Source organism: Phyllostomus discolor, chromosome 2 (assembly GCF_004126475.2).
Source record: "Phyllostomus discolor isolate MPI-MPIP mPhyDis1 chromosome 2, mPhyDis1.pri.v3, whole genome shotgun sequence".
Classification (NCBI taxonomy): Eukaryota; Metazoa; Chordata; class Mammalia; order Chiroptera; family Phyllostomidae; genus Phyllostomus; species Phyllostomus discolor.
In genome coordinates this window covers 100,989,820-101,013,335 of record NC_040904.2, presented here as the reverse complement: position 1 = coordinate 101,013,335, position 23,516 = coordinate 100,989,820, and the positions used below count along the sequence as shown (strand labels likewise).

Below are 23,516 nucleotides of genomic sequence, written 5' to 3'. Positions count from 1 at the left end.
AATATACAATCTGACTTATAGAAGTAATTAAAAAAATATTCATTTGGATATCTAATTATATCAAGTTATTTGATATAACTGTTGAAACTTTTTAAATAGATTAAGACTTTCAGTCAAGATGGCAGCATAGGCAGACGTGGCTCTCTCTTTGCACAACCACATCAAAATTACAACTAAAATATAGAACAACCATACCTCAGAAACATCAGAAATTGAGCTGAATGGAAGTCCGACAACCACAAAATGGAGTTGAATGGAAGTCTGACAACTATGGATTAAAGAAACTTCATCCATCCAGACTGGTAGGAGGGGTGCAAGGGTGGAATGGGCTGGTCCCATACCCACGTGTGGTGGGTAAAAATTCCAGAGAGGTATCTCAGGAGTGAGGAATCCCAGCCCCACACCAGGACTACCAGCCCAGGGTTCCATTGCCAAAAAGGTAAGTCCCCACAACTCCTGGCAGCAAAAACCACTGGGGATTGAGTTGGTGGAAGAACTCCTGGAGCCCCAAGCAGTTCTTTTTAAATAAACCACCACAAACTTCCTCAGACTCACTCACTCTGAGCTTCAGCACCAGGGTAGCAGCCTGAAAGGCACCAGTGGCATACTGAGAGAAAGTGAAGTGTCTGGTATCAAAGCAAGCAGAGGCCATTGTCCTACTTCTAAACCTTCCCCAAACGGAGCCATAGAGCTGGCAAGCTGGAGCCATATCTGACACTCTGTTGACCTGGCTAACACTTTCCGAGCTGCCTTGGAGATGCCCAGAGACTCTGCCCCACCCAACTTAAGAGCCTACCCAAGCTGCTTTTCCATATGACCACCACATCTTGGCTCATGCTGTACAACTTCCCAAATCCTCCCAAACAAGCTGGCTTCAGTGAGCCCCAAGCCTAAAACTAGCACAGCTTCTCTTCACCTGGGTATCTCCAAGCCTCACATAAGCAGCACCACTTCACATAACTTTATAGCCCAGGCAGGGTAGCCTGAGGCAAAACACAGGTGAGGGCTGACCTTGGCCGGAGATACCTGGGAAACCCCAGGCCCAGTGCACCCAGTGGACAGCTACAGACCATGTCTGAGCACCAACACTCTGGCCCTGCTCAGCTGATCCTCCACAGAGGGTGGAGGTTGGTGGTAGGTGGTCACAGCCAATCCTTGCAGCTGACTGGCCTGGGAAAATCCCTCCTACTGACCTGACAACAGCAACCAAGGTTCAACTACAAGGAGAGGGTTTATTCAGCCCACACTAAGGGTACACCTCAAGTACCCACTTGGGTGTTAGGGGAGGCTGTGTCACTGGACCCTACAAGACACCTACTGCATTAGACCATGCTACCAAGACATGGAGTCAAAGAAGCTCTACCTAATACATGGAAACAAACAACAGGGAGGCTGCCAAAATGAGCAGAAGAAGAAACATGGCCCAAATGAAAGAATGGGTCAAACCTCCAGAAAAAGAGCTAAACAAAATGGAAACAAGCAATCTATCAGATGCAGAGTTCAAAACACTGGTTATAAGGATGCTCAAGGAATTAGTGAGGATACCAACAGCATAAAAATGATCCAGTCAGAAATGAAGGATACACTAAGTGAAATAAAGAACCCTTTATAGGGAGACAATAGTAGAGTGAATGAAGCTGAAAATCAAGTCAATGACTTGGAATGTAAGGAAGCAAAAAACCACCATGCAGACAAGAAGAAAAAATAATCCAAAAAAAAAATGAGTTTAGTGTAGGCAGCCTCTGGGACAACTTCAAGAAGTCCAACATTCACATCACAGGGGTGCGAGAAGAAGAATAGAGAGTGAGCAAGAAATTGGAAATCTATCTGAAAAAACAATGGAAGAAAACTTCCCTAATTTGGTGAAGGAAATAGACATGCAAGTCCAAGAAACACATACGGTCCCAATTATGATGGGTCAATGAAGCCTACTCCAAGACACATCATAATTAAAAAGCCAAAAATTAAAGATAAAGAGAGACTTAAAAGCAGCAAGAGAAATGAAGTTAGTTTCCATGTGGTTGTCAGATGAGAGTGGCAGACGGAGAGTGGGTGATGAGATGAGGGGATTAAGAAGTATAAATAGGTAGTTACAGAATAGCCATGGGGATGTAAAGCACAGTACAGGAAATGGAGAAGCCAAAGAACTTATACACTTGACCCATGGATGTGAACAATGCTGGGGGATTGCCTGAAGGAGTAAGGGGCACTAGGTGGAGAAGGACAAAAGGGGAAGAATTAAGACAGCTGTAATAGCATAATCAATAAAATGTAATTAAAAATAGATTAAAATATGTTTAGGTTGTTTTACCCAAAATAAAGGGTTTTTTTTTCCTTCTCTGTGTGTATTAATCACTTTAACTATCACTACATGAGTTGTGTAATTATTTTATTTAAATTTAGTGGAAATCTTACAAAAATATCCCCTTAGTCTCAACATATAGAAATACTCACTTCTATATTTGGCAGAGTTATTGTCACCTGTTCGCCTTTGCCGACCTCAAGCTCTCCTTCACAAGAAGTGTCAACAGAAGCAGGTTTGAAGTCATCTAAAAGCAGATACAGATACAGATTTTTATAAGATGGGACAACAGCTGAATACCTGGTTATTAAAAATATGAGCATGTTTCAGAGTGATAAATTATTTTTCAACCAGTAATTAAAATGGTTTCAAAGAATGTTTATATTACAAACACACAAACAAAATCTAGCTTACTTCTATATGTATAATTCTGAGAAAAAAAGAAATAACTATACTCTATAAAACAGTATTCTTCAAACCATGCTCCCTGGAATCCTGTTTATATCAATATGAACTAGGCTACAGTGTTCCAATGTGAAAAACTAAATATCAGTGTTTTCACAATGGGTAAAAGCTGAAATTAGTAAAATCTTTTCAATTTTCAGTCCTTTTTCTCCCATAATTTTTTTTTAAGCCATCATGGGTCCCTACTACTACTTATTTAATGTCCTAGCAGAATGCAAAATGAATTAATACATGGCAAACACATATTCATGGGGAAACTTATAATAAAGCATTCTTATTTAGCTTAACAGCTTGAGCTTTTCATGGACATATACACCACTACAGATGTATAAAGTTAACTAGATCTGCCACTTCAGAAGAACTTCAATAGTTTTCATATTGAGTTAAACTGTAATTCAAATGATGTCATTAAAATATATCACCTAGGAGGAATTTAGGATGCTGAGATACTTCACATTCTGAAAAAGCTTAAAAACCTCTAAGATATGAAAACCACTTAAAAATAATTCACATCAATATACAGGGTCCAGCAGAAGTAAGGCCTGCTTGAGTGTGGTTAGTAGGGTAATAATGGAGTGTAATAATTTATCGTTTTAATTTGAACATTTTACCTAAAATGTCATATGGAACACTTGAGTGTGATATTGTTACATCACCCAGTTCCATGCTTGTGATTTTGTAATAAAGATTTTGTGGGGACTTCCAGCAAGATGGAGGCATAGGTGGATGCGTCGTACCTCCATGTACAACCAAGATTAGAACAACAACAATTTAGAGGCAGAATAACACCCAGAACTGACAGAGAATTTATCTGACGGAAGTCGGACAGCCAAGAAGTTGAAGTAGACCCGTTCATCCAGACCGGTAGGAGGGGAGGAGACAAGCAGCAGCCGGGCACAGGTTGCGGAGTGCAGAGAACAGGGAGTACTGGGTGCAGAGGGCAACCGGGAGCGTGTAAGCCATCCGTAGGCCATCCAGGGCGTGCAGGATCGCAGCGGGTGGACCCTGAGTACTCAAGCCGCATCTGGCGAACCCAGTGAGGCTGTGATTGTGAACCAGGGCAGAGTGCGCAGCCCAGGATCCCAGGGAGGGGACTGGGATCCTGGGAGAGCAGAGCTACCGCCATTGTTCCCTCCTGCCCCCGCCCCCACATACAATGTCACAACCTAGAGACTAGGGTGCCCAGCCCCAGTAAACACCTAAGGCTCCGCCCCTCACCGTAACAGGAGCGACATGTCTCAAACAGAAAAACAGATGAATGCCCCAGGGCTCATCCTTTTGAGTGACCAAGAGATTGCCAATCTATCAGATGCACAGTTCAAAACACTGGTGATCAGGAAGCTCACAGAATTGGTTGATTTTGGGCGCAAATTACATGACAAAATGCAGGTTACCATAAGAGATGAAGGAAGATGCATGGAGAACCAATAGGGATGGGAAGGAAACTGGGACTCAAAACAATAGAGTGGAACAGAAGGAAGAAAAAAAACACCAAGCAGGAAAGAATGAAGAAATAAGAATTCAAAAAAAACGAGAAGCTTAGGAACCTCCAGGACATCTTTAAACGTTCCAACATCCGAATTATACAGGTACCAGAAGGGGAAGAGGAAAAGCAACAATTGAGCACGTATTTGAACAAATAATAAAGAAGAACTTCCCAAATCTGGCTAAGGAAATAGACTTCCAGGAAATCCAGGAAGCTCAGAGAGCCCAAAGAAGTTGGACCCAAGAAGAAACACACCAAGGCACATCATAATTCCATCAGCCAAGGTAAAAAATGAAGGGAGAATCCTAGAAACAGCCAGAGATAAAGGGACAGTAACCTACAAAGGAGTTCCCATCAGACTGTCAGTTGATTTCTCAAGAGACCTTACAGGCAAGAAGGGGCTGAAAGAAATATTCCAAGTCATGAAAGACAAGGACCTATATCCCAGATTACTCTATCCAGCAAAGCTCTCATTTAGAATGGAAGGGCAGATAAAGTGCTTCTCAGATAAGGTCAAGTTAAAGGAGTTCATCATCACCAAGCCCTTATTTTATGAAATGCTGAAGGGACTTATCTAAGAAAAGAAGATAAAGAAAAACATGTATAGTATAAGGACAGCAAACTCACAATTATTAACAAACACACCTAAAGCAAAACCAAAAGAAACTAAGCAAACAACTAGAACAGGAACAGAACCACAGAAATGGAGATCTCATGGAGGGTTAGCAACAGGGGAGTGGAGGAGGAGAGAGGGGGAAAAGGTACAGAGAATAAGTAGCATAGATTGTAGGTTGAAAATAGATAGGGGGAGGGTAAGGATAGTATGGGAAATGTAGAAGCTAAAGAACTTATAAGTATGACACATGGACATGAACTAAAGGGGGGAATGTAGGTGGGAGAGGGAGTACAGGGTGGAGGGGAGTGAAGGGGTGAAAATGGGACAACTGTAATAGTATAATCAATAAATATATTTTAAAAAAGATAAAAGATAATTAAGGTGTTAAATTTTAGATGCTTGAAAGAGGTTTGGAGAGAGAGGTTTTGGAGAGGTCTTAGAGAAATAACTGTCAGTGTCACTGATGAAGTAATTTAAAGAGAAAAAATCAGAACTGAGCCTGAGTGTCACCGAGTTCTGATGAGAAAGTAGAAAGCAGAAGAGAACGCAGATAAATCCAAGAGAACGAGCTAAGATATAAAACAAAACAATAATAACAGCTATAACTTATGTGCTGATTAGTTGTTTAAAAAAAATTTTCCTACAGCGTGGAAATTTTTCAAAATATTAAAACTACTTATGACCCAAAATTTTGAAAAATTCAAAAAACATTTTTTCCTGTTCACTTTTACCTCTAAGCTTCACAATAATTTTATAAAGTAGTGAATATCCCTATCTTACAGATAAGGGAAGTGAGGGTGTAAGGAATTAAGTCCTTTGTCCAAGATCATGGAATTAGTATCTGCTAAAGCTAGAATAAGGAACCACAAAATCCAGCTAGAATAAAGAAGAGAGCTTGGCCAACAATCTCTGCCATCAGTTTCACTGATAGCAACATCAATGGGGAGAGAAGATAGCTGTGTCTTCTTTCATAATACCTTTCCAGAGACTTCTTCCATTCTTGCCTAGGACAAACTAGTTTCTAATAAACAAAAACCTAAACTAACAAAGTACCTAAGCCTGCCCTTTGGCTTTTTCCTGTGCTTTTGCTCTCTTAGAATTTGAATCCTATTTCCAAGTTCCCTTTTCCCTGAGGGGGTAGATGTGTTTTAGGCTTTTCCCTACTTTCCAAAATCTCAATTCTTATCCATATTTGTAGCACTTACCATATCATTCAGGAAAACCGAATATATATTACCTGAAATTATTTCACTCTTTGTGGAAATGTTCTATCAGACTGTAATTTCTTAAAGCACAATGCCTCATAAATTAATTCCTCCACAATTGTGGCTCCTAGCACAATGTCTTTAATATAATGGGTATATAAGAGATCTTGGTAATTTACTCTGGTTTATACAGGGCCTGTCAGAAGTAACGCCTGCTTGACTGTAGTTGGTAGGCAATGATATGGGTGTATAATTTATAGTTTTGATTTGAACATTTGATTTGAACCTAAAATGCCATGTGTTGAGCTTGAATGTAATGTTGTTATGTTATAGAATTACATGCCTATGATTTTGTAATAAAAGAATTTGTAATAAAAACAAAAGGGATGCTGACTTCCAGCAAGATGGAGGAATAGGTGGATGTATCGTACCTCCTCGCACAACCAAGATTAGAACAACAATAATTTACAACAATAATTTACAGTCAGAATAAGGCCCAGATCCGGCAAAGGATTTATCTGAATGGAAGTCGGGCAGCCAAGAAGTTGAAGTAGACACGTTCATCCGGACTGGTAGGAGAAGGTGAGCCAGGCGGGCGCGGGGCTGGCTGGGGTCGGCGGCGCTCGGAGGTCAGGGAAAGTTTGGCTCGAAATCGGTGCGACAGCCATCCGGGGTGCAGGAATGCAGCGGTGATCCCTGAGTACGCAAGCTGCGGCTGGCAGACCCAGAGGGTAGCAACTGTGGACCAGGGCAGAACTCGCAGTCCGGGAGCCCAGAGAAGGGTCTGAGTCCAGGAGAACGGAACTACCGCCATTGTTTTCTCCTGTCCCCGCTCCTGCTCCCGCCCCGCCCCCACATATAACGTCACAATCTAGCGACTGGGGTGCTCAGCCCCAGTGAACACCTAAGGCTCCGCCCCCACCTAACAAGAGTGACCAGACGGGGGAAAAAAAAAAAAGGAGAGACAGGGAAAGACTAAGACATGTTTCCAACAGAACAGGTCAGTCCCCCAGGACTCATCCGTTTGAGCAACGAAGAATAGCCAGTCTATCAGATGCGCAGTTCAAAACACTGGTGATCAGAAAGCTCACGGAATTGGTTGATTTTGGGCGCAATTTAGATGAAAGGATGCACGTTACCATAAAAGAGATGCAGGAAGATATGCAGAGGAGAGCCAATAGTGAAAGGAAGGAATCTGAGGTCTCAAAACAATACAGTGGACCAGAAGGAAGATAGAATCAACCAAGCAGGAAAGCATGATGAAATAAGAATTCAAAAAATTGAGGAAAAGATTAAGAGCATCCAAGACACCTTTAAACGTTCCAAACATCCGAATTATAGGGGTACCAGAATCGGAAGGGGAAAAGCAACAAATTGAGCACGTATTTGAACAAATAATAAAGGAGAACTTCCCAATCTGGCAAAGGGAACAGTCTTCCAAGAAATCCAAGAAGCTCAGAGAGCCCAAAGAAGTTGGAACCCAAGAAGAAACACACCAAGGCACATCATAATTACATTAGCCAAGGTAAAAACGAAGGAGAGAACCCTAAAAGCAGCAAGAGATAAGGGACAGTAACCTACAAAGGAGTTCCCATCAGACTGTCAGCTGATTTCTCCAAAGAGACCTTACAGGCAAGAAGGGGCTGGAAAGAAATATTCCAAGTCATGAAAGACAAGGACCTACATCCCAGATTGCTCTATCCAGCAAAGCTCTCATTTAGAATGGAAGGGCAGATAAAGTGCTTCTCAGATAAGGTCAAGTTAAAGGAGTTCATCATCACCAAGCCCTTATTTTATGAAATGCTAAAGGGACTTATCTAAGAAAAGAAGATAAGAAAAGACATGTATAGTAAAAGGACAGCAAACTCACAATTATTAACAACCACACCTAAAGCAAAACCAAAAGAAACTAAGTAAACAATTAGAACAGGAACAGAACCACAGAAATGGAGGGCACATGGAGGGTTAGCAGCAGGGGGTGTGGGAGGAGGAGAGAGGGGGCAAAGGTATAGAGAATAAGTAGCATAGAATGTAGGTTGAAAATAGATAGGGGGAGGGCAAGAATAGTACGGGAAATGTAGAAGCTAAGAACTCATAAGTATGACACTTGGACATGATCTAAAGCGGGGAAATGTAGGTGGGAAGGGTGTACAGGGTGGAGGGGAGAGAAGGGGGGAAATGGGACAACTGTAATAGCATAATCAATAAAATATATTTAAAAAAAAAGGGATGCTGTTTGTGCTGGGGCCCTGTATTTGTTAAACCTTCTCTGAACCACCTCCAAACTTATTTTTAGGTATAAACTAATTTAAGTTCAATTATGTACAGAAGCTTGTTTTCCCACTGTTTTCCTGAGGATTAGATTCACCTTTACTTCAAGACTATTGTTTCTTTTTTTTTCTTTTTAGTAGTTTAATATTTTATTTGAGAAAACTAGGTAGAGGTCAAATACACTTTTTTCCCCCTGGAAAACAAAGGAATGCACTAATAATAAGGTACTAATCTTTTTTTTCACAGTAAAAATAAATTATATAAAATTTAGGCTCTTGATTTATTTATTTTATTTTCTACCTTTTATATGTCATACATACTCGTTGAAGGAAAAAGACCTAAAATACAGATTTATAACAAGAGATGAATATATCCTCTTCTTGCTCCAAAAGAATGATGTTAATATAAACAATTATAAATTTCAGATAAATGAACAGGCTATATTCTGTAAATGGTTAAGTTGTTACATAACTGTTATATAAATATTGTCTTACTACTTTTCAAAATATCTTAACCTAGTCAACTTTTCCTTATGCCTCAGTTTTCGCATTTATAATTTAGAGACTTACTTCTTTCTGTTGATTTACCAGAAATTAAGATACTTTGCTAATCAGAACTATCCTCAAAATCTTACCAATGAAGCAAGATTATGGATAGATACTGACATATTCCCTTTGTACTTTTCACTAGCATGCTTCTGTTCTCATTAAAAGGCACCCATTACTTAATATTTGACAATAAAAAATTATCTATAATAGGTAAAATATTAGAAATTATGTCCTAAAGTAAACCATGGCCCTCTGATCTCCCATGTTTTTCTGACAATGACACAAAGGACAATACTGAGGAGGTATGACTGTCATTAGACTACATCTAAATAATGCTTTGAAATCAGAAAGGTAACCCAAAGCAGTGACGCAGAAGACCAGCAGGAACCATAGAGACCCAGAGAATGAATAAGTCCAATCTCAAGAGACAACTATAACTTGACTCCAGCCTAGTGCTGCCAGAAAAGAATATGGGCTATGTAATGCCAGATTATCTTCTGATTTTTAAAAGATAAGCTGGTCATCCAGATTTCTGTATAAAAGATCTTGATTTGGGGGGTATTTACAATTCATTCATGATAGTTCTAAATAGTTAACTGTGTGAGTGAAACACAGCATCTCTGCCCTGGCCAGTGTGGCTCAGCTGGTTAGAGCATCATCCAGTAACTGAAAGGTTGTGGGTTTGATACTTTGTTAGGGCCCATACCTAAGTTTGCAGTCAGGATCCCTGGCCCAGGGCATATGAGAGGCAACCAATCAATGCTCCTCGCTCCCCCTTCCTCGTTCACTCTAAAACCAATAAAAAAATGTTTTGGGTGAGGGAAAAAAAGTATTTCTAATGTAAATTCTGCCAATAGGCTAAGTAGAACCTATTTTGTGTTTAAAAAACTGGTTATTTCCTTTATAATAAGTTATTACTTTTTATCTTTACAACATCTATTTGAATTGAATATTCTGACCCATATTTTGCCAATGGGGCACTCATCAGTAATAAAACCAGTATAAGATCAAGTCAAGAACTCAAGCCACATTCTCTATCCACTCATACAGCCTCTTTGCTTTAAGTACAATTCTTAACTTTTGTGTATGTGTATGTTTTGGGGGGTGGTGTTAAGTCGTAAATCCCTATGGGCATCTGATGAAACTTACACCAGCTATAGATCCTTTCCACAAAAAATGCATAAACATACATATCAAATACAATATAATTTCAAGTCATTTACAAGCCCCTAAACCCTATCCATAAATGCCTATAGTAACTGAGATAACTAAAAACACAGAAATACACTCAAAATATCTATAGATGTACTTAATGATAAGCATGAACTTAAAATCAGTAAGTCTATCAAACTATTCTGACCTATTTGCATTTCTAATTATTCTACTATTAGGATTAACACATTTCACCTCTAGTTATCTTTTACTTAAATAATGTTGTCTTTTATTTACCTTCAAACAAGTTTTAAAAAATATACAACTTTTGAGTTTCAAAGGGTTAAGTATAGTTATAGAATTCTAGAATTTGTTGAATAATCTCATGGTTATGCTTCCAAATGTCAAATGCATTCTCTTGTAAATTGCTGATTCCAGACTAAATAATTTATTTCTTTCAGTTACCATTGGTTTGGAAACCTCACCACCAATTTTACTGTATTTATTCTCTCTGGATTTCCTGTATCTATGTTATTTTCTTCAGGTTTACAATACAATTACTTATATTGTGTTAAAAAACTGGTTATTTTCCTGACAATGACACAAAGGATAAAGAATAAAGAATAGAAAACTCCCCAATTTGCACTTAATACTTTTCTGTCAGTGTTGATCACATTTCTATTTTAGCTGTACTGTCACATAACATCACTACCTTCACAAAAGAATTCAAAATTACTGTAATAAATTTACTTCCTGGGATTTGACCCAATTCAACTAACTCCAAAATCCACACCATTTCTAATATGTCACATTGATCAGAGAATATTAAGTATAAATATAACTTTAAACCTACTTTCCATTACTGTACTTCCTAGTATTTTCTGACACAAAAGCTTAACACACACTTTATTTGGAGTGTCTCTGTTTGACATCTCAGAAAATCTCCCTGTAGTCAATGCCCGTGAGCTCATCATTTCATGACAGCAAAAACTGGTACCATTCACAAACTTAGAAATTTCAATGTTTATTCCTTTATCTGGATACACATTGTAAAACTAGTCCTAGCCCAAATCCAAAATTTATTCTGCCGAGACATGTTACTCAAACTCTTCTACCCTGTGAAACATCTGCTAAGCCTTCAGCTAATCATTTATAAAACATCATATGTCTGCCCTACACATGCCAAACTATCTTTTTGATAGTTTATTGCCAAGCCTGATGTTTCTGAAAGTCTAAATAAATGACATTCACTGGCACTACTCATAAACACATAAATATATAACCCTTCAAGAATAATGAAGGGTTATATAACTATAACTATTACTATAGTACTATACTATTACGATAGTACTATAACTATTACTATAGTATATTACTATAGCTATAACTATAAACAGAATAACTATTTATTCTCTACCATGCACCAAATACTGTGCTAGGTTGTTTATGCTATCTTATTTAATCCTTTAAAAATTCTGACATTTAGATATTATTATTCTCATTTTACATATTTAAAAACTGAGGTGAGAGTTTGGAGATATTCCCAGAGTAATATAAAATATATGTGGAGGCTAGAATTCATATACAGATTTTCCAAAGCCTCAGCATGTTGGACAGGCATAATTACCGCTTTACATGAAGACAGAATATTACTTCTTCCCAGACTACATTAACTTGAGTGTTTCTTACAAATAAGGTCCACTGCTCTGCATGGAAGTCTAATCTCCACAGTGGCTGCACAATGGAGATACCTCAAAAGATTAAAAATGGAACTGCCTTTTGACCCAGCAATCCCACTTCTGGGAATATATCCAAAGGAGCCCAAAACACGAATTCGAAAGTACATAGGCACCTCTATGTTCACTGCAGTGTTATTTACAATCACCAAGATATGGAAGCAGCCCAAGTGTCCATCAGTAGATGAATGGATAAAACAACTATGGGACATTTATACAATGGAATACTACTCAGACATAAAAAAGAAGAAAATTTTACCCTTTGTTACAGTATGGATGGACCTGGAGAATATCATGCCAAGTGAAATAAGCCAGTCAAAGACAAATACCTTGTGATCTGACTTATATGTGGAATCTAATGAACAAGGTGAACTAACAAGCAAAATAGAAACAGATTCATAGCAGGAAGACAGCTAAGGGTCGAGGGAGGTTAGAGGGTGGAGGGATTGAGCAAAAAGGTAAAAGGACTCAGGGGACATAGACAACAATGTGGTGACTGAAAGGGGAAGGGAGGTATAAGAGAACTAATGGCAATGAAAAAATACATAAAAAAAGTCAGAATTCTTATTCTATAGTTTTCTTCCTTCATTATGAGTTCTTTACAGAGTGAAGATCATATACAAAATGAATCTATCCTCAAGAAAGTGACTGGTTTTATTTAAATAAATCTAGAAAGATTCTGCCTGCTTCACAACAAGAATAAAACAAAGGGGCTGAAAACCTTTTTAATGTATTCACACATTTGGGTTTATTATGGTTGTTGTTTTGTTTATTTTCATTTTTATAGGTGGATCAGCTGATTCTCAGATTTTTTTTTTTTAACAGAAGACAGTCTCCTAAGTCAGACAGACCTGCATTTGCATACTGCTCCACATTTATATTGAAGTAACTTTAATTCTTTTTTTAAGATTTTATTTATTTATTTTTAGAGAGGGAAGGGAGGAAGGGAGAGAGAGAGAAACTTCAATGTGCGTTCCATGGCCTGCAACCCAGGCATGTACCCTGACTGGGAATCGAACCTGAGACACTTTGGTTCGCAGCCCGCGCTCAATCCACTGAGCTACGCCAGCCAGCCATTCTTTTTTTTTATTTAATATTTTAAATTTTAATTGTTGTTGCAGTACAAATTTCTTTTTCTTATTTTAATTATTGTTCAAGTACAGTTTTCTCCCTTTTACTCCAATCCAGCCAACCCACTGATTTCAGATTAAGACAAATTCCAGTATTCTGAGAACCTTTATAAATGAAAAGCTTTGAAGCACCTGCAAAGTTTTCAAAAGCTACTTTTATTCACTTAATATGGGGTTCACACTTTTAAAATGAGACTATATACCCAAGATATACGAAAATATATCCTTGAGCAGATTTTTATAATCTTAAATTTGTCTTTTGAAAAATTAGACTACTGTATACCTGACAAAAAAGAGAAAAGGAGAGAGGTGAAACTATTAGATTATGGCATACAGAAACCACATAACTACAACATACTTTTGTAAAATGGACTGAACAAGGGCAAGAGACTACAGCCAGCAGTGAATGTCTCATTGTGGGGAGCTTAGAACCAACAGAATATGGATAATAATAATCAAGGACATTGTTTAAAACCCCTCTCTGTTTGCAAATATATCTCCCATTATTCCATCAATTAGATGTTAATTTTGCTTAGCAAAATCCTTAATAAAATGTAAATATATTATTGGAGAGTTAAAAAACCTATTGGTTCTTAATATCTTTACTGTGAGTTATATAATTAGATTGTCTAAAACTTAAACTTTTGGGGAATGTTAAGTTTTAATTGGATGTTCTGACTGAAGCATGGAACAAGTCAGAGTAAAAACCATAAGGATCTCTGGACAGTCTAGGGACAGAATAAGTGAGAAAGGTAGAATGATGAGATACTACACAACAAGGAAATGTAGAGCTTGAAGAAGGAAGTGAAAAAATACCTACTTTACAATTTTAGCACAGAAAAAACAAGAGGTTATGATTCAATGATCTCAGAGTTTCCTTTCTGCTCTATAATTTTATGGGGGCTATCATGCAAAGAATGAATGTTTTACATATCATATCATAATATGCTATATTTCCCTCCTGGAATATATATAACCATCCAACTACTAAGGCAAAAGAGCTCCCTTTTCAACTCAACAACATAAAAATGTATAATTTATCAAAACCAGTTTCAGAGGGCAAACCAAAAGGGAATCAAAGAAGAAATCATAGGGAAGTAAATATCCTTGCAATAAAGAAATTAATAATACACCCTCCAACAGTTTGATAGTATTTGATAACTGAATGAAATCAGGAATCTAAGAGATGCAGATTATTGGGATGGTCATATCTCTCCCCAGAAACACACTAATAAGAACCCTAATTAGCCAAAAAGAAAAGTCAAGAAAGGAGAGAATATTTCCCCAGCAGTCTCAAGGTGTTGCCTTCCCTCTAAGTCGGTCCTTTGCCCCCTTCCATTCGTCACCTTACTGTTTTCCTTTCCACCTCTACATCATCCACGTCTGTTTCCACAGTCACTCCTGCAAACCTGCACAAAGTTTCCCTTTGTTGGTTTCACATAAATCCCCCTGCCCCGGGTTTTACCCACACCTGTTGACTTCTACTCCTTCTTACCTACCCTGTAGGACTCCAGGCAGGGCAGAGGATCTCTGGGCACCCCTATCTCCAGCAAAACAAGGGAGTCTGTGGGAACACAACTCGGAGATGTGCCTCCAAAACCCCCATAAACCCAGAGATCCCCCCCTTTTTCCCTGGGGTCGTCCTCACTCACAGCGCACAGTGTGAAAGGCGCAGCGCGGCTGCTTCTCAAACTCTCGCCTAACTTGAGAACCCGCTCGCGACCGTCGACGTGCCAGGGTCCACTCATCATTCTCCTCCGACTCCGACTTCGTCTTAGCCACCCGGGATCCCCACCATCTGCCACCTCAGCCTGAAAGAGTAGCATACTCAAACGTCGGCGCAGCCAACCCAGACTCCGCCCCGCGCTCAACGCGCGCGCCGATTGGGAGAGTCTCGCATGTTGATTGGCTGCTTGCGTGAAAGACGCCCGCCCCTTGGCTCCAAGATTCTGATCCCGCCTCCAGGCCCCTTCCCGCGGTGCGACGCACGCCGCTCTGGGAACGCCGCGCAAACTGTGGTGCGCGGTAGGAGTAGGGTGCTTTGGTGGAAGAACGCTTGGGATGAGGTAACGGGCGTAAGCTGAGGTGGGGAAGGAGAAGGCCCAGAAGTACCAAGGGGCTAGGACCCCAGACCTCTGGGTCAAGTGGACCGGAATGTAGGAACTTTTAACCGGAGAATGGGCCTGCTCCAAAGCTTTTCTGTGGAGATTTAGTGTGGAAACTGAGGCTCGGGGAAGGGCGGACTCCAGCACAAGGCCTGATGCTTGGCCCCAAGGCCTGATAGCGCCAAAGTGGAGGCTAAAGTAGGGGTAAAGGAGCCCGCGGCCTCAGAGGCTTGGTCCTTGGACTTGACTGGAAGGCGACGCAGTTACCTAGGCAATTGTTTTCTGACCTTCTGTTCCAGAAGTTCCCGGCGCTGTTAGGACCCACAGGGACAGGGCGTGAAGGGGAGGGGGGGGGCGGTGGAGATTCGGAGTTCGGAGCTGTGGATGTTTAGGATCAGTTGCAACTAGATTAAACTGGGTTGTTTTCACAGTGATCCGTGGAGGCAGTAACCCCACAGCCAAGCAGACCAGATTACGAAACGATCGCGGCCGGAGCTTGTGCTCTGGCAGCAGGGTAATATTTACAATTGAAAAATGATTGTCTTGTTTTCTGTCAAAAACTCCATGAATTTAGTAATAGTAAAGAAAGAGAAGCCCCCCCCCCAAGTTAATTATGTAATCAAATTCTGCTCCCTTAACTACTAATATAACCAAACTTGTCAGTTTATTGCTCAAGGCAGGTAGATGAATGTGTCTCCCACAATCTATCTGCTTGTCTAAATTTGACTTTCAGGGTGTACTAATACTGTTTTGTGTGATAGTTAAGTCAAACCCAGAATCTTTGGGTTTGAACTTCATACTTTATTTTTGTGCAAACTAAAATTAAATATGCTCTCATTAAAATTGGGGAAAAAATAATAGTTATTACACCTTAGATGAGAGAATTAAATGAGTGAATACGTGAAAGTACTTAAAACTCATATAATAGAAACTCTCCAAGTCATTATTATTGAGGCTTAATTGTACTGTAATGCAACATTTTAGGACCATCTTTGGTGACTGCCTTCTCATCTAAATCTTGAATTATTCTAGGAAGTAGGAATTTCTATTTTGCTTATTTTATCAATAAGAAAACTGGTTCAGGGAAGCCCAGTCCTCTGACTCTATGGTCTGTATTCTTCTGCATCATCCATTTGGCACTTAATATTTTATATAATTATTTATTTTACATATACGTGTTTGTGTGTGTACGCTTTCCCTTCCCAATCAGAACATTAGCCGGGAATCTGCCCTATATAAAAATCTTTGTGACCCTTGCATCTAACATAGTGGCCCCTTAACACACATTGGGTGAGGAGGATAATGTTTCAGTGATGTTTTATTATGTAATCCAGAAGGGCAAGAACAGTGTTTTAAGCCTGTTTTAGCTAAAAAGTCTTCCAACCAGAAACCTGATGTTTCCATTTTGTAACGAGAAAAGCAGGGGGTCAAGAAATTGACTTTTGGAATGCCCAAAGTTCATGTATTTAATTGTTCTTTCAACATAGATTCATTAAGTACCTACCATATGCCATGTTCTAGTTTAGTTTCTGGGAAGAAGAAGGCAGCCATCAAGGGTGGTCTGAGTTTTGCCCTCATGAAGCTTACTTTCTAGTGTGAATTTTCTCCAAACATATAGTAAAATGAATTATGTTGTACTAGTTGAGGAATGAACAAATAGATTAATGAACTAAATAGAGTCCACAAATATGCCCAAGTGGAATTTCAGGTTGCTTCTGTTGTATCTGTTCATGACTAGTTACCTTAGTTATGACAGCTATGTGCATTTACTTTTTCCACAACTGATAACCTCATCTACTTAAAAAAATTTAGTTAGGTTCCTATTTCACACCATTCACAAAAATAACTTAATGTGTATGTTGAAGATATATAACAAAACCGTAAAAACACTAGAAAAATTATGAGAATGTATATATATTTAGCTTTTAGGGTAGGGAGGACATTTCTAAGGATGACACCAATGGCAGAAGCCATAGAGGAAAAAGGTTGTTACACTTGATGACATAAAAATTATAAAACTATGATAGACCCAACTTCAAGGAAAATTCATCTTATGAAGTATAAGCATGAATGCATAAAGATATGTACATTGGTACTCATTGTAGCATTGCTTATAATAGCATACACTCTGAATTACTTCCAGTAGAGGGGATGTTTGAATATACGGTAGACCCCCTTTATCCACAGGGGATACATTTCAAGACCCACTGTGGATGCCTGCAACTGCAAATAGTACTGAATCCTACATATACAATATTTTTACCTATGTATACATACTTTTAATAAAGTTTATAAATTAGGCACAATAGATTAACAACAATAACTAATAATAAAATAGAATAATTATAACAGTAAATTAATAAAAGGTATGTGAATGTGGTCTCTCAAAATGTCTTATGATATAATCACCTTTTTACTTAAAGGAAGTACTTTACAGCTTCTCTTTGACATACCCAAATTGGCCAGCATCACTATTCTTGTGCTTCAGGTCCATTATTTAGTAAAATAAAGGTTACTTGAATACAAACACTTCAACACCAGGCCAGGTGATGTCATCACTGAGAAGGCTACTAAGTGACTAATGGGCAGGGAGTGTGTGGAGACACTGGTAAAGGGATGATGTGAGATTTCATCATGCTCCTCAGATTGGTATACAACTTAAAAACTGTAAATTGTTCATTTCTGGAATTTTCTCTTTAATACTTTTGAGCCTTTATTGACTGTGGGTAACTGAAACTGCAGAAAGTGAAACTGGATAAAGTGGGTACTGCTGTATTTTGATTCACTCTTACAGAGGAAGCATAACATAATGCTGCTGTTGATAAGGATGAGATAATTATATCCACATTCTTGGAAAGTGGCAAGCCTGATATGTTCTGGAAGTTGTACTGGACTTTCCTGAAAATATTTCCTGAAAATTTGCTTTTTTTTTAATGATTCATATTTTATCTAATAAGGAATGATTTGGGCTGCCTGTATTACAGGCAACTCTGCAATATAAAGGATGGGCAGTTGTGGAGAATAGTAGTTTAAAAAGTGAGTTAGAAGTAGTAGTTTGAGGTATGTTTTGTGTTGTTTACTCTTTTACATGGGAGGGAATATTATAAACATTGTAATTAAAACCACATACTTTGGAGTCAGATTGATAGGAATTTGAATACATGCTGTGGAGTCATGACAAGTTTTTTGAGTTCCTCCAGCTTTTTCTTATCTGTAAAATAGAGATGATTACAGCTTTACTTTATAATCCTGTTTTGAGGATTAAATAGGGTATGCATATAAATGCACTTAGTGTAGTACATAATAAATGATATATGTTAGCTTCTGTTAATTATAAGTGAAAATTATACTTACTAGAGTGATCTCTTTGAGCTTGGAATGCTTTAAATTTTTTTAAAGATTTATTAATTTTTAGAGAGAGGGGAAGGGAGGGGGAAAGAGAGGGAGAGAAACATCAGTGTGTAGTTGCCTCTCGCATTGCCCCCACTGAGGACCTGGTCTGCAACCCAGGTATATGCCCTGACTGGGAATCCAACCGGCAACCCTTTGGTTCGCAGCTCGTACTGAATCCACTGAACTACCAGCTAGGACTAAATTAAATTATTTTTTATAAATTTTTAGCAACAAATTGAATTGGGATGTGGATTTCTAAGAAATTTTAAGATAACTGATTTTATTTAGTATGTTTTTATAAACAGGCTTTGATTATCTTATAATTACATAACATTTCTGAGTTGTGTATTGGGGATGCCCAAGACCAAGCCCAGGTTTTATGATTTGCTAGGAAGGCTCACAGTTCTCAGTATATAGCCATAGTCATGACTATGATTTATTATAGTGATGAAAAGATAAAACCAAAATCACAAAAGGAAAAGGCCCATGGGGCAAAATCTAGAGGAAAACAGTTGCAAACTTCCAAAAGTCCTCTCCTTGTAGAGTCACATAGAACATTCTTAATTTCTGTTGCAATGAATTGTGACAATATATTGAAGTGTTGTCTATCAGGGAAGCTCACTGGAGAAACAATGACCAGGGTCTTTATCGGAGGATGGTCATGTAGGCATTCTCTGCTTGCATGTACCAGAATTCCAAACTTCAAGAAGGAAAGCAGGCATTCAGCATAAATGATACTATTTAGACAGAGTGAGCCATTCTTATTAGGGAATGGTAGAAACCTCCTGAAATCCAAGTTTCCAGGTACCAGCCAAGGGCCAAATTTGTGAGGACCTTTGAAAAAATAGCAGTCTCAGGTCCATGTTAGCTCTTTTATGCATACGGGATTTTTCTTTTATTATAAAAGAACATTAATTTCTATCCTAGGATTGTTGTGCAGATTAGAAAGTGCAAATGTGAAGCCTCAGACACAGTTCCTGACTGAGTACACAGTAAACAATATGTACTGTAGCTGTTACAGTGAAGTATAGGGGTCTCTAGCTCTTTCAAAGATACAGGTACTCTAGTTAGAAAACCCCATTTTTTATAAGGAAGAAAAGAAAAAAAACAAACCTACCCTTCACTTCTCAAACAAAACAAAGTTAAGTTTTCATTTATGTTTAAATTATATTTCAAACATTTAAGAAGTGAATATTTGAGGGTATTCTATTTGAACTTTATTTTCCTGATTCTATCAAAATCTAGATGATATGAGAAATGAAGCCAACAGGTACAGACCCAAGAATCTTATCTTTAGCTTCCGAAGTTGTAAAAAGTCCTGAGCAAAATGTCCCTGTTGTACTGCTGAAGTTAAAAGGTAAGAAAATCTTTTCATGATTGGCTAACACTGGTTAAGTAATAAAACAGTTCCATCATGGGTAAATTTTAGTATTTGTTTCTAGTTAAGAGAAATCTTTTTTTCTTTTTTTTTTTAAGATTTTATTTATTTATTTTTAGGGAGGGAAATAGAGAGAGAGAGAAACATCAATGTGTGGTTGCTGCGGTCATGGCCTGCAACCCAGGCATGTACCCTGACTGGGAATCGAACCTGTGAGACTTTGGTTCATGAGCAATCTTAACATTGTGATAAAACAGTGATTTTTTTCTTTTTAATGTATTTTTAGTTATTCAACCTATACAAATACAAATAGTTCTTGGGTTTATTAAGTAAAAGTAAGTGTCTTATTTTCTTTTGCCTTAGAAATAATAAACAACACACCTTTAGGAAGCTCAGAGTTGAAGAAAATCAAGCAAGATATATATTGTTATGACCTCATTCGATATTGCCTCCTGGTGCTCAGTCAAGATTATTCTCGAATCCAGGGTGGTTGGGCTACAATTTCCCAGCTTACACAGATATTAAGGTAAAATGAAGTGTTAAGTCAGCTCGTTCTTAAGGGATACATTGGTAAATTTTTATTTTCAACATTTACCTCTTTTATTCATCTGCCTAACAAGCATTGGCAATCTCCAGTGGTGAGTTATGGCTGCACCTTTCCTTCATACTGTGTTGTTCATAACTGTATGTTTGTGAATATTTCACTGTAAATTTTTGCTCCATAAGCTCTCTGAAGATGATGATCATATCTTTTACTCACCATTGAATTCCAAATGCCAGTGGACTCTTTATTAACTTAGGAATACAGGAAGAAATGAAAATATAGGCACTGGTTCTATACTGGAACAACTTATAATAGAGATTGTATCACAGTAATGTGATTTTATCATACAACGCAGAATGAAACAGGTGCTGAAATGAAAGGCATAAACAAAAGAGTATAAGAGAACATATTCAGAAGCTATTCATTTCACTTTGTAGTGATTTGGCTATCAACTGTATATTCCACTGGGTAACCCAAATCCTGTCAATAAAATGTATAAACAGCATGTACTAATCTGCCATGCTAAAAATTAAAGATCAAAGAGAGAAAAATCTTTGTATTTTTAAAGGAGTCAATAATATAAACCAGGTGTTCTCAGTGTCTAAGCCACTTCTAATTAAGTAACAAAGTGCCCGTTACTAAGTAGATCTTGGCTCTGGGAACTGCTTATTCCTAATTTGTTACTAGATGAAAGCTGGATTCAGGTATATTGTTAGAAAAAACACTTAACACTGTACATAATATTCTTTTTTCTACTTTGATTTTCAAGATTATTTTCTTAAATTAATAAAGCCTTATGTTTTTGTTTATATTAGATATGTAAGCTCATGAAAATATTGGTTGATGTGGGCTCTCTTGAGTGGAATCCAGTGTTTGTGAATATACAAAAAATATAATTTCATTTCATGTTCTCAGTCAAAATAGGTATTCTTAAATAATTAACTTTAGGAACCAAACAGAAAAGAGAAACATATATGAGCATTAGTCCATTAACTTTAGGAAATGAGGTGCAAAAACAAAAATAAAACATGGTACATTGAGCATTAGCCAGTTAAGTCTTTAGCATATTCAGTATATAGTTACTGTTGCTCATTTTATATCTGCACACTTTGTGTAAAAGTCTCAGATAGCAGTACTACTCACTGAAGTACATATGGAGACCATTTTTTGGGTTTCCCCTTCTGATTTAAGGAATATGCAGTCCTTTATTTTGCAGATTTTAGGAAAGTAGACGTATTAGAAAGTAGAATTGGTATAAAATTAGAGTGTTTGATTTTCGAATCTGTCCTTTGCAGACTAATCTCACCCGTGTGTTTTTCAGCTATTTGATGTCTAAAATGTATCAGTTTGCACAAGTGATATGTATGAATTAGACTTTCAAGTTAATCCTATTGTTTTTAGAGCATGTGTATGCTCATTCACTGAAAACTCGCCTAATTTCTCTTGTGAGTCAAGTGTATTTTTTTTGCTGAGGAGTTGACAAATAGGTTTTTAGGACTTAGGAGTCCTGGCTCCAAGTATAGGCAAACCCGGCATGACTATTACTTTTCTAGAAAGTTATTACATGATTTTCCAGCAAAAGTTTTTTATTGGCTTGACAACCAAAGGAAGATACTAAAAATTCTCATCAAGGCACAGTGTCTATAAAAGCTTTAGCATTCATTTGAAGTTTATAATTACCACAACCTGAGTCACAAACTTGTGCTCTTATTTCAGCCATTGCTGTGTGGGCTTAGAGCCAGGAGAAGATGCGGAGGAATTTTACAATGAATTACTTCCATCAGCGGCAGAAAATTTTCTGATTTTAGGGAGACAATTGCAAACATGTTTCATCAATGCAGCTAAGGTATGTGTTTATTTAGTGTTTGTATATTGTCGTCAAAACAGTTTAATTCTTGAGATGTTGTTCCATGTTATTTCTCAGATGTACAACATTTGGCGAAAGTACAATTGAAGTAGTCAATTCAATATTTTTTAAGGTTACAACCCCCAAAAAAGTTCTACATTAAATTTTTAAAGTGCTTAGCAGAAGCATACTGTGTGACTTTTTGAAGAATCTGCCTTAGTACTCAACTTCGAGCAGCACTTGTAGACATTTATATTTCCATAGCATTTTCCTAAAACACACCTTCTACTTAAATTTTTTAATTGAATTTATTGGGGTGACATTGGTTAATAAAATTATATAGGTTTTAGGTGTACAGTTTTATAATACATCATTTTTATATTGTGTGTTCAGTACCCAAAGTCAAGTCTCCTTCCATCACCAATCATCCCCTTTCACTCTCCTCTACCTCCCCCTTCCCCCTCTCCCTCTGGTAATCACCATACTGTTGTCTGTATCCCTTCTACTTAAATTAGCAGTAGAGGAAAGTGTTGTTCTCTAGGTCCAAGGCTTCCCTCAATAACTCCAACAGTGAAGCAGAATAAAAGTGAACTTCCTATTTGATCTTTCAAATCTTCTCCAGTCAGAATATTTCAACCCTAACACAGGGTTGTTTTAATCCAACAAGTATATATGTACTCTTTACTTCCAACCCATGGAATTAACAATTTAGAATTAAGAATTAATTTAGAAGTATATTGCTTAATTTCCAGATATTTGAGGATATTCCTGACATTTTATTATTTGTTTCTTATTCTATCATGGTCAGATAACATATAGTGTATCAGTTAAATCCTATGAAATGTTTTAGACTTGTTTTATGTCCCTCCATATGTATTTATCTTGGCAAATATTCTGTTACCAGCAGTCTTTGCTTTGCATAGTGCTTCTTAACCAAAGCTCAAGCATATCAGAACTATGTAAAGGTTTTGATATGTGTGGAAAAAATACAATAAAAATTTTTTTTAAATAAAATCTACCATGTGAAGCAAAAATAAAGATTTTGATATGCACTTTTCATTTAGTGTGGTATCATGCAAAAGCAAACACTCCCTATATACTTGAATGTGAATTCTGCAGTTTGTGTAATGTTTCATGAATGTCAATTAAGTCAGTTTGGTTATAGAATGGATAAGAAATCATAAGTCTATAAGGCTGAAAGTCCTTTGTATTAGAATTGTTCTTGGCTGGCTATATATACATTTGGGCCTACTGCTACATTAAAGATTGTGCAGATTAACAATTTTTGTGAATTATGGAGAGCAAAACTTAACTTACCATGGGATATTTTTATTTGAGG

At 37.7% G+C, this 23,516-nt stretch overlaps 2 protein-coding genes across 5 annotated transcripts in view; one reads left to right on the top strand and one right to left on the bottom strand.

The window, feature by feature from the left end:
- EAF2 (ELL associated factor 2) overlaps positions 1-14,763 on the bottom strand; it is a 64,613-nt gene extending 49,850 nt beyond the window's left edge. Inside the window, 3 exon segments of the mRNA XM_028504707.2 lie at positions 2,455-2,549; positions 14,564-14,605; positions 14,608-14,763. Of these exon segments, the coding sequence (XP_028360508.2) occupies positions 2,455-2,549; positions 14,564-14,605; positions 14,608-14,737 (267 nt within the window). The 5' untranslated portion in view covers positions 14,738-14,763.
- Positions 14,764-14,879: 116 nt separating this feature from the next.
- Positions 14,880-23,516, top strand: part of IQCB1 (IQ motif containing B1) — a 51,228-nt gene continuing 42,591 nt past the window's right edge. For 2 of the 4 annotated variants that reach the window (XM_028504546.2, XM_036018164.1), the window contains exons 1-4: positions 17,713-17,780; positions 19,655-19,766; positions 20,151-20,313; positions 22,048-22,177. In XM_028504546.2, coding sequence (XP_028360347.1) covers positions 19,667-19,766; positions 20,151-20,313; positions 22,048-22,177 — 393 coding nt within the window. In that variant the 5' untranslated portion in view covers positions 17,713-17,780; positions 19,655-19,666. Of the gene's footprint in view, positions 14,978-15,447; positions 15,531-17,712; positions 17,781-19,654; positions 19,767-20,150; positions 20,314-22,047; positions 22,178-23,516 lie in introns of those variants that run through there. The other 2 variants (XM_028504545.2, XM_028504544.2) reach the window with 2 other exon arrangements.